At 31.1% G+C, this 19,957-nt stretch overlaps 1 protein-coding gene across 4 annotated transcripts in view; it reads right to left on the bottom strand.

Annotated features, from left to right (window-relative positions):
* LOC134698137 (ETS-related transcription factor Elf-2-like) overlaps positions 1–19,957 on the bottom strand; it is an 88,655-nt gene that overhangs the window by 17,191 nt on the left and 51,507 nt on the right. Inside the window, exon 1 of one of the 4 annotated variants that reach the window (XM_063560432.1) lies at positions 5,644–6,269. The exons of the other annotated variants lie outside the window; for them this stretch is intronic. Within the exon in view, the coding sequence (XP_063416502.1) occupies positions 5,644–5,848 (205 nt within the window). The 5' untranslated portion in view covers positions 5,849–6,269. Of the gene's footprint in view, positions 1–5,643; positions 6,270–19,957 lie in introns of those variants that run through there. 4 annotated transcript variants of the gene reach the window in all.

Raw genomic sequence — 19,957 nt, 5'->3', positions numbered from 1 at the left:
ATTCTGGTTTTTTTTTATCAAACAAATTTTCCAAGGCTGTTGTCAACTTTCTACTTTATTATAAGCTGCAGAGAAACAGCAGCCAACATATCGTAACTTTTCACATAGTAGCAGCAAATAAATTATGTTGATAAATGCACATTGTAAAATACTTGGTGTAAATCATAGCGTATATTACACCAGCAGCGTCATAACATTGTAATGAGGAACTACAATTTAGCATAATTAAAGTAAATGGTTCCTATCACTCTTATACATCTAACTTGTCACTAACAAAAGGTCAAATATAATTAACTGCCACACTTGTATTTCTGTAGGTATCAAAGACTCTTTTGTTATACATTTGAAAATATTAGTAATCATTGATTCAAGATTTTATAGCGTATATAGAAACAAGTTTGCGAAATGAGCATTTCAGAGAGACCTAGTACCTCCCCCCCCTTTTTTTAGTCATATAGTTTTCATCAACAACTGAACTTCATTTTTTCACATGCATGACAGACCATTCATTGCCTATGTGCATTCAAGAAAGGACAAACTAATATTTGTTAAATGCATTGAAATATATTCAGCCTATTTTTGAATTAAATCTCCAAGAAAGTTGTACATTTGTATTATACAACATTAATGTCTTAAAATCAGTGCAACTATGTCAACTATGTATATACAACAAAGGAAGACAGTCAATGTCACTAAATTAGGTCTGGTCAGTTCTGGACACATGTGATTGATTACCTGTCCCTCTCAAAACAATGCTTGTTATTATGGTGTAGGTGTATACTAAAACAAACACATAACAGATTTAGTGATCATGGTCACAAATTAATGGCTATTGGTGTTTGGATCTCCTTGTAATGAGCAGAATAACGAGATGCACATTTTTAGATGATTAACTTATTATCTGGTCAATTATTTCATGTACCAATACACTAGAGTCAGAATTGACCACTGCATGACTTTTCTGTACTTGCATCAGGAACTACTTGCATGTAAAAAAGCACATAACTTCACAATACCCTAAGGGTAAAGAGTATTCATGGTATTATTGGCCAATTTCGCCATTAAATATATCATTGAAAAAGTGGACAAGAAAAACTACAGTCCTCATAAAAACTAGCTAGTAAATGTACTGTTTACAAGCATTAAGCATGGTTCAAATGTTATCAAAAAGTATATATATATTAGGATTTTTTATAACCATTTTTTGCTACTAATCTACATGTGAAATCAGTTAGGCAACTTATAAAAGGACAATTATAACACATTTCTCGTTGGATCATAATATTGGATCTGTTTTATATATATATTTATCGCTAATGCATGCTGTGCATGTTCATGCATACCTTTCCTCATGATGCAGCTATTACCTTTAAACACTGTCATTTTATTGAGAGTCTATAAAGACCTCTAATTTATCCCGCTTTGAACGCAATGACAGAAGCTTTTTCTTCTCATTGCATGCTATTTTTTCACAGAGGTATAAGAAATATAACAATTACTGCCAAAATTTGGAATCATTAATTCACCTCACTGATAAAAGTAACATGTAAAACAACCACAAAACTGTCACTTTACTAACCAAATGGTGTTAATTAGTGCTGTCAAAATTATCCCCCCCTAATCCCCAATCAAAAATCTGATATTATTGCATCTACCATAGGCTATCACCTATCACCCATAACAAACAATTAGATTTAATTCTGTTACAATTATAAGAGCTAAATATTTCAGAATCTAACTTTGTTTGTTTAATGTTCATTTGATTTTCAATAAAGATCGACTTTAAACAGATGTTTCCCAAAGGTAAAATGGTTGATTCAATTATTCTTCCATTTCATAGACCTACATCTTGTGAACTAACACAAATTATACCAATTCATATATATATATACATTGTATGTATAGAAATGGAAAGAATAGATTTTAGGATCAATGAGTGTTCGACCAAAAAATACCACAAAATCAAATAGACCTCTATAAATATATACATACCCCACGAAAAGTTTATATTTGATTGTCAAACAAGAACGATGTCCACAATAATTGTGTACTCTTTAATGAATCAAGTATCAAGAAGTTATTCTTAGAAGCAAATTAATAATTGCTAGGCCCTATTTTCTAAAAGTTTATGATCTTACGACTACATATTTCAGTACAAGACTACTTAAGAGTTATGTAACTGTTTTAATCTCTTAAGAATTGGAAGAGAAAATGAACTATAAATGATGCCATTTTGGCTTCCTGACAAAGAAATTAAAACTGAAAGCTATTGAATAATGACTGGCTAACAATAGTTCCATATTACAAGAGGAATATTGTTAGCTATGAAGATCCGATGGTCGGTAAATCTCTTTTCCATTATCAACAGAAAACTGCTGACATAGACAAATCTGGACTACACATATTTTTATCCTCAAGAGGAAAGTAAAGACTTTTGAACATTTATCAAGCATGTAATCTTCCTTTGACCTGTATCTATGAATGTAAAACAGAAACCAAGACATTGTAGTCCTCTGGGCACAACTACGGAAACAAGACAAAAAATGACAACTTTGTTAATTTTGATCATTCACAATGAACATTTCTGTGTTTGAGTGGACCCTGGAGGGAGTAAATGTACAATGGAGAATGCCCTCACGACCATATAATATTAACAAAGTCGTCATCAGCGACAAAATTGTCAAGATCACCAACCTAGATATACTAGTAAGGTTGTCCTTGGGCTTTTACCAACATACATATGTAAACTTGGAATTAATGGTAATTACATACGGTACATGTTTGTCAATAGTCGTGTAGGTGCAACAACATATGTGAGTTTGATTCATTCAACATGCTCCACATGTACATATACATTTTTGGAACATCAGTGCTAATAAATCCACATGAAAATTTACTAAAAACCCTGAAATTATTCACTTTTTAAAATTTCTTCAAATACAAACTGTTTAGTAAATATTTTTGACCTCTGATGACTGTTTCTCATTCATAAATATTCGTATATAAAGATAATGAGCGGGAATCTCTATTACTTTAGAATGTAAATGTCCAATTCAAATCAAGGGCAGATAATAAATCATCAATTGAAATACATCTCAACCCAGGCATAATTCACTGAGACAAAAAGAATACAACTAAAGCAAAATACATGACATTGAATGACTTAATAACCAACTCGCTTGACATAGATGGAATAAAGCTAATGTAGTTTGACCTAAGCTAATTAGAAAAAGATTTTCAATGTTGCTCACCTGGGAAGATATATATATAAATACATGATGGCTTCTGTTCATAAAACTTTTCTTCGTACTCAGGTACTGAGTAAAGATTTATGACTGAAATCCCCTTGAGTACATTAAGTACCTTCTTTAACACACAAGAAAAAGATAAAGCAATGCAAATCTTACTTATACAGAGAACCTACATGTACATGTATACTTGAGCTTCAAGATTTCCCATGAAAAAGGGTGTAGTCTATGGAACTAACTAAACGAGTATTTAAAACTCAAAACAAATCATTTCAGAAAGAATAAAAAAGAAGATGTGGTATGATTGCCAATGAGACAACTGTCCACAAGAGACCAAAATGAACCATTTAATTACCATGAAAAATGCCAGTCCATCAGGCCTTCACATTTTAAAGATAATCGACCTATAATGTACCTGTCTTATATGTAGTTTATATATACAAAATTATGTAATCTGCTTTTAGCAAAACAAATCATTAATCATGTTGCTTCTCTCAACACCACAGTTCTTTACTTTTAACGTGTTTTCCCCTTATTTTTGCAGTAAAATAATTTTAACTGTCACCTTTGGGAGAGGTTGAATTCATAACAATTAAATATGGAAACCAAATTATTTATGCAATTTTAGCTGCTCTATTTTTTTTTTTTTTTATTAATTATGATTTTCCAAAAAAAAAATTATATTCATAAAACAGTGTAAAATCTAACTTGCAAACTTTCAGACAATTTTTCCGTGTTTACAGTTTGATAGAAAGCAAGACATTTGAACAAATATGAGAATGAATAGAATGCACCACAAAGGCCACGGAGCAGGTGTTCTGTATCAAAAGATTGTCACATTTATTCAAACTTATTAACAACATTTCTGTGTAAAGGACTGAACATCTGTGCTGGCTTGAAAAAAAAATTTGGATAAAAATTAATAAAAAATTTGGATAAAAATCTACAGTTTCAAATTTTTAAAATGTTTATACATAAAAATTATCTCAATAAATTAGACTCTCCCTTTACCATGTTTACAGATATGATAAAAAACTTTTTTGATATTTTTATTTTATTTCATAAAAATTATAATTTCAACCCAAATCTAACATTGGTAATTAATTATGTTGTTATTGCCAGTAAAAGTAATATTAACAAAAATGATGACACTGCACCATAAATAATGATTATGTCGTGTTGATTTGCCTGTTTTTAACATATTTGATGGTGGTCAAGTAAACACTGAAGTAAAGTACTGTTCAACCCTAGTAATTGAGGAATCTAAGTCCCTGATTAACAAACAGCCCATCACTTACAGTATAACCATTAAATGAGGGAGATATGATCTCCCGACATAATACATTTATCTTGTTATCTAAAATTATGTTCTAAAATCTATTTATGTAAAACATTTTCAAGTTATCCAATTTTCTCTCTAGAACAGAAAAGAAAGACATTTAAATGCTGAAAAGTGCTATTATCAACCTGTTAACGAATCCTCAAGAAATTTAAATTTGATCATTATCAAGAGCGCCCTTGATTGTTCCACCGAATTAAGACTTCCTTTAATAGAAATTCAGACGAATTAAACAGGAACAATTCAAATACTAAGGTCGTCATTTGAACTTCCAAGAATGTCAAGCTTTTCATTTTGAAAATATCTTTTTACCGACAGATATACGACAGATATACTTTATTATATCGTGTTATGAATACCTTTTCTTTCCATAAAAAGTAAAATGAAATAAAATTGTTAGAAATAACCATGACACTAAAAAACATGACATGATAAAAAAAACTTGACAAGACAGGTTTAGATAATAGCTGGCTTGTCAAATTACTAGAATATATGATATGTATTTAAATCTTTTTGGTCCTCATACAATTGTATTTCTGATTATAACCCACCCAACCTTGTGTTATGTCAACAGGAATGAATTGGGTGACGTCAAATATTAAAATGACTACTATCGTCACACCAAATTACTGCACAAAAAAAATCGTCAGTTTAAATAAGTGCAAAATAATTTGAATATAAAATTCAATATCAAAAGAATGATAAATCTACAAGTTTAAAATTTGTAAATGACGATGATCCTTAGAAAGCAATTAAATTTAAAATAGAAAATTGTACTTCTTAATTTTGTAAAAATATGTGTCCAGGAATATTACAGTAAAAAAATCCTATGATTTTTTTCTTCAAAATATCATTTAAATATATATACCATACCCTCTTTTAAAATTACTACATTTTTCAATCTTCTCCACCAAATAAATTAAAATCAATTTATTTTTCATTTCAATGTTCATACATGAAGCTGCTTTTGATTTTTTTTTTTTAAATAATCTGAATTTTTAAAAGAGTACTGAAAAAAGAAGGTAAAAAAACAGAAATTAATAGAAGAAAACTTACAATATCTTGTTAGAAGTTTCTTTTTGTAGGTTTTAGCACTACTAGTGTCTTTTTTAGATTCTCCAAAATCAAGTCCTTGGTCAATTGAACTATCTTCCGACATAACAGATTCTCGTCTCTCTTTTTTCATAGATAAATCTAACACCGGAGAGGTTTCATAATCCATAGGAGATATATAATTAGCGGCAATTCGGTAATCCATCATATTTATTTTCAAAGAACTGTAACTTTTTGAGGCAATTTCAATTCCTTCACTTTTAATTTACTCCTTAAAACCTTGTTTTAAAAAACAGTAAATTACTATTTCAAAAAACTAAATGCAATATTTTGTCCAGTGAAATATTGCATGTTACTAGTTTGATGTTTGTCCTCACAAATATTGACAAAAATAGGTAGTCTTCAAATGATGTGTTACACACTAGTTACACAAACAAATCAATTAAATATAAAAAATCCACATGTGTTTTCTATAATATGTAACTAATGTCTAAATATTCCAAGTAATAAATTTCCAATTTGAGTAAAATTGTCAATAATTGTTAATCAGTGACAATCTGTCTTGCTTACACATACCTCTGTGAGATAGGAAGTCAGTTATGTCAAACAACAACCATGCATAGGAAGTAAACTATAGCTGACAGTCACATGACCTCCTTTTCTAGGTCATATACAGTGTAGGAAATATGTTTGCCGATATGAATACCTTGTATACAAGTAGGAAATGAATTACCTTGATAAAGTGACAAAAACAGCTCAAGGGGGATTAAGATTAGGAAAATTTATATTCAATATCAAAAGTATTGAATAATGAAAAAGGCTTTTGTTAATGGGGGATATAGGTGTATTTAGTGAGAACAGGTGAATACAGGTAAAAATCACTTCACACACTGGTAGGTAATAAGGAAACGGATAAGATAAAAATTGTATATCTTGTTTTTAAAGTCTATGTGTGTGTCATAAGTAAATTATTACTTAGGTGATCATAAACAAAACACATTAAATCTTAACACACCTATAACGTACCTAACTTGAAGGTGCAAAGGTGAAATACTAATGTATAAATATCAACTTTTTAAATCTCATAGTTTAATCATTTTTACAGTGTACACAAAATATAAGGCCTGCAAGGCTGTATTAGAAGGGAGGACTAGGGGAACCTGGTATTTCTACTGACAAAATTACATGTACAATTAAAAAGAACCAAAACATTTAAGCATTGTCCAAAAAGAAATCCATAAAAACACTGAACAATCCCCCCTAAATTCTTAAACAGGGAGTAAGGATATGACTTCTTTAAATATATATATACAGTAAATGTATACATTTCAAATTGAAATCCATAAAACACTGAACACCCCCCCCCTAAATTCTTAAACAGGGAGTAAGGAGATGACTTCTTTAAATATAAATATAAATTAAAAAAAAAGAAAAAAACTTCCTGATAGATGTAGGTGTAAAACAGATAGATTTATTAGAGGCACATATTTAAGGAGACAGAGTGTTTAGCCCCCCTTATGGAGCTGTATATATGGATACAGATACTGATCCAGGATTTTTTTAAAATAAGAGCCAAACTAGGCTATGTTTGAAGGTTCAGAGAGTGAAATGCAAAAACTTTATGAATTAACTATATACATGTATATATAATATATTTGTAGGAGAGGGTGTCTGCACATCCCTCCCTCTACCTAAATCTGCCTTTGGGTTAATGTCTTGTTGGTGCCCCTCCCCCTTTTTCAATACCCAGTTTTTTTCTCAATATTTAGAATAATATTACTGAGAAATACTTCTAAAAAGAGCAGTAACTTCATTGAAATACATGTATTAGTTTTTTTCATTAGAAATCCACCAAATAATAAATGCAAATTCAGAAACTTTTGTGGGCACTTAAAATCATAATCATGAAGATTTTAAAACAATGGTTAATACAACACCTCCCCCCTTTTTTTTTGTGAAAATTGCATGGTGTTCTGGAGGTTGGAACCCCTCTTTGAAAATGGCTAAATATACATATATGTTTATCATTTGGTTGCTGTTTGGTAGAGGTATACCATTTCCTTTTATCATGTTTATTCCTATTTATTAATAGAAAATCAAAGAAAAAGATAAACATGTTAAATGGCAGTTTAATTAAACTCATTTACTGTTTTAGAGGAGTTGTAAATCAAAAATGCAAATGACTGAACCCTTGTAACCTTTTCTATGCATTATCCTGCTATTGCTATTAAAATGGAATACACTACAAAAACACCTACATGATCCTAGAAGATTTAAATAGGGTCAAGGATATTATAAAGGAAATTGAAACAGATTTTCTTAGAATTTATAACATTATCCCTTGTATCATATGTAAATTAATATGAGAAAACCTGAAAAGTAGACAAATTACCCAATAAAGTTTCCTGTTTGAAGCCATCGAGTTCTTAATCTAAGGGAGATAATTCAGTTTCAGATGCTGACAAAATCAATATCATGATATTCACTTCCCATCATCGCATGGACAAGGCCAATCAACTTGTATAACATACTACATATTTGTGACCTGTAAGCCAATAATAATTTAAACAATAAACCTTGTATTAAAATGGCATTTGAACAATTGATCATAAACAATAGCAGTGTTTGCAGAATATTTTACTTTAGAATAGTAAACTTTTATTGACTTCGTACTCGTTAAATAACAGGAATTATAAAAGTACCGCATTAACCATACACAATTAATCGTATTGAGTTAATAATCAATTGAATAAAGTTTGATGTTTACTTCAGAACACACTTCCTGTTTATTTCAAAAGTACCGATCGTTGGACGAGATATTGATCGTATTATTTAAATATGGCTTTATTTATCATTAAACAAAAAAACAAAAAAAATTGTAGACTTTTCTTATTGACTATAATAGCAAGTCATGCATTCATTCATATTAATCATAAATGTATTTCTGTAAGTTTGTATGAAATGATCGTCTGAGTAGGATCAATAACTGTCATTTCATCTATTATTGTTTTCTCAAAATAATACCATAAAATATGTATTTTTTACAATATGTATAAAAAGTAAAGAATTGTTTGTCATCTCTTGAAATAGGTCTAATTTCTATTGTCATTTACTAGCTGTATGTTGTTCTAAGAAACATCTCATCATCGTACATAACAATTTTAATTTAAAATATGGTAATTTTTGGGAAATGTTCAATTTTTTTTTTAAAATTTGAAAGTCAAATGAACATACATCTATCATAAATAAGGAAAGAAACATGGCCATATTTTTTTTATTACTTTCAAAAATCAAAACTTATAATAAAATAATTAGAGAGAATATATTTATATTCAGTGTGGGAGTTTTTATAGTACAATATATACCTCATAAGATGTCATATAAACCATTGTAAACAAGATATAACAAAAGTCAATCTTACGTGACTATCGCTTAATTTTTCAACCAAAAAAAGAATGAACGACAAATGCTCGAAGCAATATCACTTTTATTACTAACAATTACCTAACCTGTCATTATAACATACATATTAATATAATTCAGCTCAAATACATAGAAAAACCGGAAACATTTTTCTTTGTAAACAACTTTTATCACGACTATAGCCCTGATCTTACGTCACTGTGAGATTTGATTCAAGAAAATTTCACAGTACATAGATTACCTGTAGTACATTGTATATTATATGATTCACAAGACTGTCACATGAAAAATTAGGAGTGCTTAAATGTTGACTTTCTTGTCAAATTTTGCAAGCAATTTAAGTGCATTATGGGAAGAAACAAATCATCTGTACTGAAGTGTCCCTCCATTCAGGATTTCCTCAGTGAACACTTACTAGATGACAAAACAATAGAGTCCATATTTGAGAAATTTATGTATACATATTTGTCCCTTAAGTAGATAGCCTAGTACAAAGTACTGATAGCCTTGTTTTTTATTGTAGCAACTGAAGAAAATATTTGTTTTCTTTTTAAAGTTTCTAACTCCTGTTGAGAAGTCAATTTAAAATAAATTAAAAGTCAGTTAATCAATTCTGATAGATGCACATCGTAAGGCTCACTCCAAGTGCATTGAATATGTTTACTACCTTAACTTCAATAGTTAAGGCAATTTATTAGTCTAAAAGCTGTCAACCCAAATAGAAAGCTTGCACTGGAACCTAGTTAGCAACAGATAACAATAAGTTGTTTTTTGTCTATACATATTATATGACATACCCTGCTGTCAAGAGGGAATCGTCTAGTATTGTTAGCAAAGTTATAGAGAATAAGGTCAAGGAGATATGAAATGATTACAAATGACGCATATCCCTCCTAGACCAAAAGGATGAGAAAGTGAACAACTATAAGGCACTGTACATCCTCCAACAATGAGCAAAGTCCAAACTTTTTAGTATTTTTTTTCATTTTAAGGTATCTAACTCCCTTGGAGAAGCCAATTTAAATAATTAAAAGTCAGCTTATCAATTCTAATAGATGCACATCATAAAGCTCACTTCAAGTGCATTGAATATGCTTACTACTTTAACTTCAATAGTAAAGGCAATTTATTAGTCTAAAAGCTGTCAACCCAAATAGAAAGCTTGCAATGGAACCTAGTTTGCAACAGATAACTATAAGCGGTTTTTGTCTATACATATTATATGACATACCCTGCTGTCAAGAGGGAATCATCTAGTATCATTAGCAAAGTTATAGAGAATAAGGTCAGTGAGATATGAAAAGATTACAAATGACACAAATCCATCCGAGACCAAAAGGATGAGAAAGTGAACAACTATAAGGCACTGTACATCCTCCAACTATGAGCAAAGTCTAAACTTTTTTGTATTTGTTTTCATTTTAGAGTTTCTAGCTCCCGTTGAGAAGCCAATTTAAATAAATTACAAATCAGCTTATCAATTCTAATAGATGCACATCATAAGGCTCACTCCAAGTGCATTGAATATGCTTACTTTCTAAACTTCAATTTGTAAGGCAATTTATTAGTCTAAAAGCGGTCAACCCAAATAGAAAGCTTGCAGTGGAACCTAGTTAGCAACAGATAACAATAAGTTGTTTTTGTCTATACATATTATATGACATACCCTGCTGTCAAGAGGGAATCGTTTAGTATCATTAGCAAAGTTATAGAGAATAAGGTCAAGGAGATATGAAGTGATAACAAATGACAATATCCATCCGAGACAAAAAGGATGAGAAAGTCACTATTAAGGGCACTGCACTATTCAACAATGAGCAAAACCCAAACTGTACAGTAAGTTATTGAAGTCACCAGCTGGACAAAATGTGAAAGAACTCACGAGTAAACCAACAAACACAAATATGTTGTTTTGTATGTAGTTAATCTTCTTATACTATTAGCATTCATAAACTGTATACAAGAAACAGGTTGACCGTCTTTTGTCCAAGTACATTTGTTCGCATTTATTTTCAAGCACGAGTTCAAAAACCCTTCATTTCTTTCATACAAGTACAATTAATTTATTTCAGATAAGTTTTGATGGTTATTTATTATTCCTTAAATAAGTGTCACACAATTACCACTCCAATCAATGGTAGAATTCTTCAGACTTAAAGACATGTACCAAGTTAGAAATTAGAGAGAGAATTATAGACAGCTTTTTTCTACTGTAGAACTTGAAAGATCAAGGTGTTATGGAACTTTCACTGGAACTTCAAAGAGTTGTACCACATGACATTGAAAAGCAATATATCAACCGTATTATAGTTCTAAGAATTGCATTTTGTGCCTGTCCCAAGTCAGGAGCCTCTGGCCTTTGTTAGTTTTGTATTATTTTAATTTTAGTTTCTTGTGTACAATTTGGAAATTAGTATGGCGTTCATTATCACTGAACTAGTATATATTTGTTTAGGGGCCAGCTGAAGGACGCCTCCGGGTGCGGGAATTTCTCGCTACATTGAAACCTGTTGGTGACCTTCTGTTGTTGTTTTTTTCTTTGGTCGGGTTGTTGTCTCTTTGAAACATTCCCCATTTCCATTCTCAATTTTATAGTTTATATAAAAAGTTTTTATTTGGTGGAGAAACAATGGCTGGAGAAAAATAATTGATGATTTGTGCAAGCATGTCAGATTCTGACTCACAAATCTTAAATCTGCATCAACATCTCTTTACCCTACTGAAAACTACATAATGTTACTGTTTTAGGTCAATCAGCTGTTGAATGTACGTTTAAATTTGTATTTTTATGAATTACAGAACATTTTAATCAGCATATGTTACAAACACATTAGTGAAGGTGCAGTTATACAAAGATGTTACATTACTTGACATTTTTTTTCATTCATAAAATTCACTGAACAATCCTTTTTGACTGAATAACTTAATGGGTTATTGCAATATGGTCACTTGAATTTCATGTCAAGACTTAGCAGAAAAAGATTGAAAGAAGAATGGTTTATACAGAATGGTACATTGAATAGAGAATGGGGAATGTGTTGGGTCAAAACTGTAAAACGACATGAACTATACAATCTTTGGTAAAGAAAATACCGAAGCTTATATTTGAGTACTGTAAATTTAGAAATTACTGTAAGGTTTATTATTGCAAATAATGCGACTGTCAAAGCTGGATGATTAAACCACAGGGGGGTCTCAGCATGGGATTTTGGGTACAGGTGTGCAGCTGGGATTTTAAAAACACCCCCCATTCATATATTGAATAATTGTGAAATCCCTACCTATACATATATTTCACAGCGAAATCATAACCCATTCATATATTTATCAGCTCAAATAGTACCTATATCGGTCAATTACTACCTATTGATATATTTCCTCTGTAAAATTGCACCCCATTGATATATTTGACGGATCAAAAAAGGGACCCATTCCAGCGGCACATATGTATATACCTTTATATAGGAAGAGGACCCCCCCCCCCCCCGTGGATTAAACGGCAATAGCAAGAACTTTCATTCCAATCCAAAATTTGAGTCAAAATATATCTGTAAATAAAATTGAGAATTGAAATAAAGAATGTGTCAAAGAGACAACAACCTGACCATAGAAAAAAAAAACAACAGCAGAAGGTCACCAACAGGTCTTCAATGTAGCAAAAATGTTTTCCAGAAATTTCAATAAGTCATTTCATATTTTTGTCTTTTCTTAAAAAATTGCCATACAATAATTTGTGAATTTACAGTAATAAAGATATGACAAGGGATACACCCTAAGGAAGGAAGAGAAGAAATAAGTCTGTCACAGGTCAACACACATGTTATTTATGACAAGGACTTGAGACTAACAATAACAAGACACATTTATCAGGTAGATAGTTGAGGTGTTAGCCAGGTAGATAATTATGTTCTGTTATAACATGTAAGGTAACAATAGAGTAAACCATGTCTTACATGAACTAACCAAGGATGATGTCTTGTTACACATAATTCATTGTCTGTCTACCGCATGGTCAATTCAGATGTCCAGACATGAAAAAGATTGAGGGAAGAATTGTATCTGCTGTGTCAAGGTTACTGTGAAATTCAGAAATTATTGCCATATTTTTACCATTGCGAAAAATGCAACAGGGTTATAATTGCAATAATTTACACTTGCATTTTGAAATTTTTCAAATGAATTGAACAGGATTTCTCAAAATCGCAAAAATTTAAATGGCATTTTAGTCTAAAATGACAAACTCGCAATAATAAATGCATGCAATAATTTCCGAATTTACAGAATACTGGTACCATATCATTACTTATAAAGGGTCACTTAATTTACACAATCTCTAATAAGCCTGCAAACTTATTCAAGAAAAGCATTAACTATGGATAGAGCTTGGAGAAAAAGGAAAATAGAATAGAGAATTAAAAACAGGGAATGTGTCAGAGAGACAAGAAACTGACCAAAATGACAGAAAACAGCCCTAGGCCACCAATCGGTCTTCAACACAATGGATACTTTGGATTAAATATAAGGACACAACAACCCAACAATAAAAGTACACCAAAATAAGACTTCACGACTTTACTAAATGATCCACACCATTCATCAAGGTCTAAATTGCAGAGCTAATATAGGTGAGATGTTAATGAATTCATGCAGTCAGTTTCAACCTGTACGGTTATTAACCTGTTTCAAGGTCCACTGTTTAATCTGCATCAGTAGACTAAGTATATAGTGTTATCGATATGTCTAAGAATCTATCAAGGTCATTTGTAGAAGGCATGAGCCAGGTGTGAAAAAAATATTTAGTGCTAAAAGAGCTTTAGCCCTTGAAACCCAATAGAAATTCTAGTAATCTTTCTGAGAATTTTTTTTTGAAAAATTGAGGACACTTTCAATATTTTAACTACCACAATGGAATAAAAAATCTTAAATTGCCCTATAAAAACTTAAATATATATTATATATATATATATATTTACTATTTAAACACCTTACTTACATATAGATATAAGAAGATGTGGTATGAGTGCCAATGAGACAACTCTCTCATCCAAGTCACTTCTAATACATGTCATAAGGCTTTTTTTAGGACATTAGTCAAAGAAAATATATCAAATTATCAAATCATTTAAAAAATTCAATAGATCTAAGCTGTATCAATTTCTTAATTATTCAGAACATCACTTTTATTTTTATTTTTGCATTAAATATAAGGTATTAGAACATACACTTCAGTAACCAGGATACACTTGTTATCAGGAAAACATTTAAAACTCATTTTCTACATTGTTCTTAAGAGAGGATCCATATACAAGTTCTATATAACCCTAATCCTTTTAAGAGACAATTATATAGCCTCTTTATATAAGCACATCTAGATATAAAAACGATGCAAGTAAAAATTCACAAGGCTGCAAATTTGAGTATGATGTGAAACCACAATCATGTTTGCTATATGTTGACGAGACAACATTCTCTAAAAAGTTGCCACTTGACAACATTAGACTTCATAATACATGTACTAAATGTGTCTGCGTTAAAATAATCGGCCATCAAATGAGGTTTAAGTACAACAGACAAATCTGTCAGATCTCACAAAATATCCTCTTTCATCTTTTTTTCCCTGCAACTTGCAAAGCACCCAACTCAACCTTTGTCTTACTTTGGGTATTTTTATCTGTATAAGGACAATATTAGTACACGTCTTAACCTATTTGTACAGAACTGTACAATTCTCCTTTACGGGAACTCATCAGTGAAGCAAACATTCTATTGTTAAGGTGAAAGAATGTTCTAACAAAAGATGGTATTTCTGGTCGGTCTAAGGTAAACATTTTATGGTTGGGTGGACATGGATATCTGATGCTTTTTTATTACCTGTTTCCGCATTTATTGTCCTATAGACCTGCCACATATACAAAAGAGACACCACAGGTGTAAATGTAACTTGTAATAGCCCTGACAACCATACAGTCTTAAAACATGACAAATCATTTTACCAAATCAAGTAGGCGGTGTGTAGTAATATTTAGGGCAATATTTTTTGCTAAGGTATACATTTATTGCCATTTTAAATAACAAAACAGTTTGATTGCCTGGTACTCATGTAACTGCTAAGAATGCTTAATTTTTTTTTCTTTCCCTCCATATATCATAGCTAAACTGCAATAAAGATCCATGTTATAATCACTTCTCTATTTGGTGACATTAATATTTCCTGTCATAAATTAAATAGAATTTATGAATCAAATGTATGTAAAATTAAACTACTCCCTTTTACAGGAATAAACAATTAATGCACCTTTATAAAGTTCAATTGACTTTACAGTCTATATCTTTACTACCTGAATAAAGTTAATACAATAGCAACCAAACAAAAACAAAGATCAAATATTGGAACATTTCATATGGTTTATAAATGCACAATATTGCATATTTTCAATTGATATCATGGAGAAGTACCCCTCCCCCTCAAGTCACTACAAGAAAGGTTTTAATAATTACTATACTAATATAAGCTCTTAATTGCCATGATAGTTTATGTACATGTACCAACACATGTCTAATCAAAATGCCTATATGCTTATAAATGGTAAATATGGCTATGTTAAACTAAATATTCCTATGGGAATATGCTAGAGTACACATGCAATATGGCTAAATGCCACTATGATGAGCTAAAATCACACGCATTTGGCATGTGAAGCTATGATGGAGTACACATCCCTATGTGGCCTTTTGGCTACAACAGACTACACATGCCTTTGACCTAAGGCTGGACTTCAATCATGCCTATGCCAAACCATTGTAGTAAGATCTTGTTGAAGCACCAAATGGACTTAAACAAAGAGGGAGAATATACCTGTGAAGGTGGCAATACAAAATTATGTGAAAGAAAGATAGACACAGTTCTATGGTAAAAAGAAAACAGACATTGCAAACATCAGTAAATAAGACAGAGGCTGATTTAGGGGGGGCCCTTTTGAGAAAAAAATGTGGTTGCTTATATAGAGAACCACTGATGCGTGACGAGATAGGGCCCCCTCTTAGGCAGCCAGTGGGCCCCTGGCTGACTTATAAAAATTTCTGGATCCGCCACTGTAAAATACTACAATAAAATTGAGAATGGAAATGGGGAATGTGTCAAAGAGACAACAACCCGACCAAATAAAAAACAACAGCAGAAGGTCACCAACAGGTCTTCAATGTAGCGAGAAATTCCCGCACCCGGAGGTGTCCTTCAGCTGGTTAACAATTCTTAACAGAGCAAAGTGAACCATAGCAAATATAAAATCAATTTCTCTGTTTGAAGATTATGTCAGCAGACAGGTTTTCATCTAAAGATGTCTCCTAGCCTACATTTACTAATAATTTATGAACACAAATTATCTACAAAGAAAATGTACCTATTCATCTAAATTTACATTACTGCTTTCAATCTATAAATAGTACTAACTTATCAACTTAAAAAAATTACATTGTTTTTATTTTAAACTTTATATAACATGCCAAAAGTTCACAATGAATGTGTGGCAAATCTATGAATACATGTATTTACATACATGTACATTTGTACAGGACATTATCATAGGACCAAGTATATATATGGTCTAAATAACAACTTTAAACAAAACTGGTAGTGTCAGGGAGGTTGCAAAAATATTTACCACTTTATTTTCCCATAAAATGGTAGATCGATATGTTGATTTAAAATTGTACAAACAATATGTTTACCACATATCTGATTATAAGTACTATATTATATTAAAGTCGGTTTAATGATAAAATGAGCTACAGGAAGTATAGCCAACAAAGGATTTATTATTAACTGGTCCTTCTGAGGTTCAGTGTGGGGAAGCCAATATAAACAACTGTAGACATGGGGTAATTGTCAATATAGCAGCAACTGAACAACACTTGGAATCAAATTACACATCCAAGGTTTCCATATTGTCTCCAATAGTAACCTCAGCAGGGGGTTCAAATTTAAATTACATAATGAAAGGTCCAGGAGTGGACCATTTGAAATTTTCAGTGAAAGGTCCTCCATAAGAAATCCAATGTTCCATTTAAAGCATATGTGTCAAGAGTGGTAATTAGTCCTTGACTTTTGTAATTAAAAAAAAAAAGGTCCCTTCTTAGAAAAGACAGGGCCCTGATTTGGACTCAACACCTTTGATAACCACTGCTCATGGAAAGACATAATGTACACTTTGGATTGTGAACTATGACTTTTACTTATGTTACAAATGACTTTAATGTAATATTTTTCATGTTCTATTATATATTAAGTATATTTTTAGTCTTCAAAAGAGACTTCTATAGGCATAAACAATGCTTTTTACCAATCACTATACTTTTAATATTGCAGTATCTCATGTATAAGCTTTGTGCATATTTCAGTTTTGAGAACCAGAACTATTCAATAACAATTCAAATATCTAAGTCTTAAGTAAACATGTAGCAGATTGTCTGCAAAAATGCATGAAATATTTGCCACTGTCAGAACAAAATCCATTTCAATATGCTGCAATTCATTATTTTATTTACTTTCACTAGCTATTTAAAGATAAAGAACATATCAATAAGGACAATTAACTTTTAAGTACCAATGCAATGACATTTTTATTTTTTTAAGAAATAGTTGAAAAACTCAGGTGTAAACAAATTAGTGGTCTACTAGCATGTTCTTCATAGGACAGATGACTACTCTGATCAGTGAACTGAGACTAATATATATGTGTTAGAGCTGGTGTACCTGCCGAATATATGTGTATGTAGGCGTGAAATGTATATATAAAGTATTATTTATCTAATAGAAAATTAATGTAAATAGAAAATTATTCTTTTCACATTTATATTTCCATATAAAATCAATTAAAAAGAACTGCTTTATATACTTTGAATTATAAACAATAATGGCATCTAACCAATCTGGTAGGGAAAACCATATAATAATAGTAGGTAAAACCAGTGACCACTTTCACATACATACATTGTATGTGTACAGAAGTACTATACTTTTAGTACATTAAGTTTCTTTTCCCCCAGTCGATTAATACTCATAAAAAATAATGGCATCTATTTGATCTGGGTGGGGAAAACCATTTCATAATAATAAGTAAACCAGTTACCATATATGTACAGAAGTACTATACATTTAGTGCATTAAGTTGCTTTTTCCCCAGTCAAAAACCGACACTCGAGCACCACTGATCTGATCAGTTCAATGTCATTTCTATTCAATGTACCAACTGAGACAACCTGTTGTTTATTCAAGTTTTTCAATGACCATTTGTCTGGTAGGATTAAAGATGTTTTCTTGGTTATTAAGCCCACAATTTCAATAAATACTGATGTTTAACTATAATCCAAGTTAGATAACCTATTTCTGTATTTGTCACATTTCTGCACCGATTTCTGTCATATACAAATAAAAAAACTTAAATTTGAAAAAAAGTAAATGGTAGAGAGTTTTAACTGTATCTTAGACCATAGCTTTAATTTATAAAATGAAAATTTGAAACAGCCATTATTAAATATGTCTGTAATCCATTTCTGATGACTTTACTACGTACATGTATAGCTGACAGATACATGTATGCCATAAATAGATTTGACATACAAGTTAAGTAACTAATGACTCTATCACACCACCTTATATATGTAAATAAAATACTTCATCTTCCTAGAAACTCTAAACTTGAACCTGGGCATGATTTATAGTCTTAATTTTGCAATGCACACACGTGACGATACACAAGCAAATGCAAAACCTAAGGCACATACATAGAAAAAGAGGAGAGGGTATCAAACAAACAATGCAATTGCTAAAAGGCAATAAACAACACTGTGGAAGAAGAACAATAGACAACACAATGGCTGAAAAACAACAGACAACCAAATTGCCAAAAAATCAACAACCGACAACACCATGGCTACACAAATACAACTGACAACACAATGGCTAAGAAACAACAGACTACAGAATGACTAAAATACAAAAGACAACATAAAGGCGAAGAAACAAGACTACAGAATGACTCAAAATAGACAACACAACTTTCAAAAATGCTGCCAAAGTATACTTTACTACCATGACTACTGACATGAAAGTAGGGTTCTGGCAAAAAATTTGAAAAGCTGCATCTGTGACTTTCAATTGAGGTAATCCTGAGTTCAACATTGTAAAAATATCTATATATAGGGAATATAATAGGCAATAGTCTGTGCACATTGTTTAAATATATACTTCAATAGGTTAAGCCAAATGTCTTCCTTTCTCACAAGTAGTAAGTACATTAAACATTTTTTAACAAAGTCACTCTCTTCCACTTAGATCCAACAAGCTTTCAAATTTTCCCTAATTATCCTAATTTTTACTTATGAAGTACTTGAATTCCTATTTCAATCAGTACTTAAATCTCTAATTTCCCCCCTATGGACCTCTATTTTAACAAACTGGTACTTGAAAAGAATGTCTTCCTCTTGTCATTTCCTTTAATAAGATGACACCCAATTATTTTAGGCTACTTACAACAAACATGCCTATCGCACTTAGAAACCAGTTGATACCCCTTAAGGCCACTTGTAGCTAAAAATATCTGTTTTACTACCTTGGGTTGTTGAACCATCGACACACCGACTAGTATTTGGGTCATTTGGAACAAAATAAATCTACAATGGTTTAAAGGACAAAAATAACATGATAAATATCTACTGTATACTATATAAAAGCTTTAAATTTTGTAGGTAAATACACAAATGAATAGCCTCAGAGGCTATTAAGGTTAAATGCTCAATATAAAATTTGTCTATTTAAGCAAAATAGTCTTGTGTTATAACATGTTTGAGTGAAGGATAAAAGTCTTCAGCTGTTCCTGATTCATAATCAATGATA

Source organism: Mytilus trossulus, chromosome 14, assembly GCF_036588685.1.
Source record: "Mytilus trossulus isolate FHL-02 chromosome 14, PNRI_Mtr1.1.1.hap1, whole genome shotgun sequence".
NCBI lineage: Eukaryota > Metazoa > Mollusca > Bivalvia > Mytilida > Mytilidae > Mytilus > Mytilus trossulus.
Note: the sequence above shows the minus strand (reverse complement) of the source record. Positions and strands in the feature narration are given on the sequence as shown.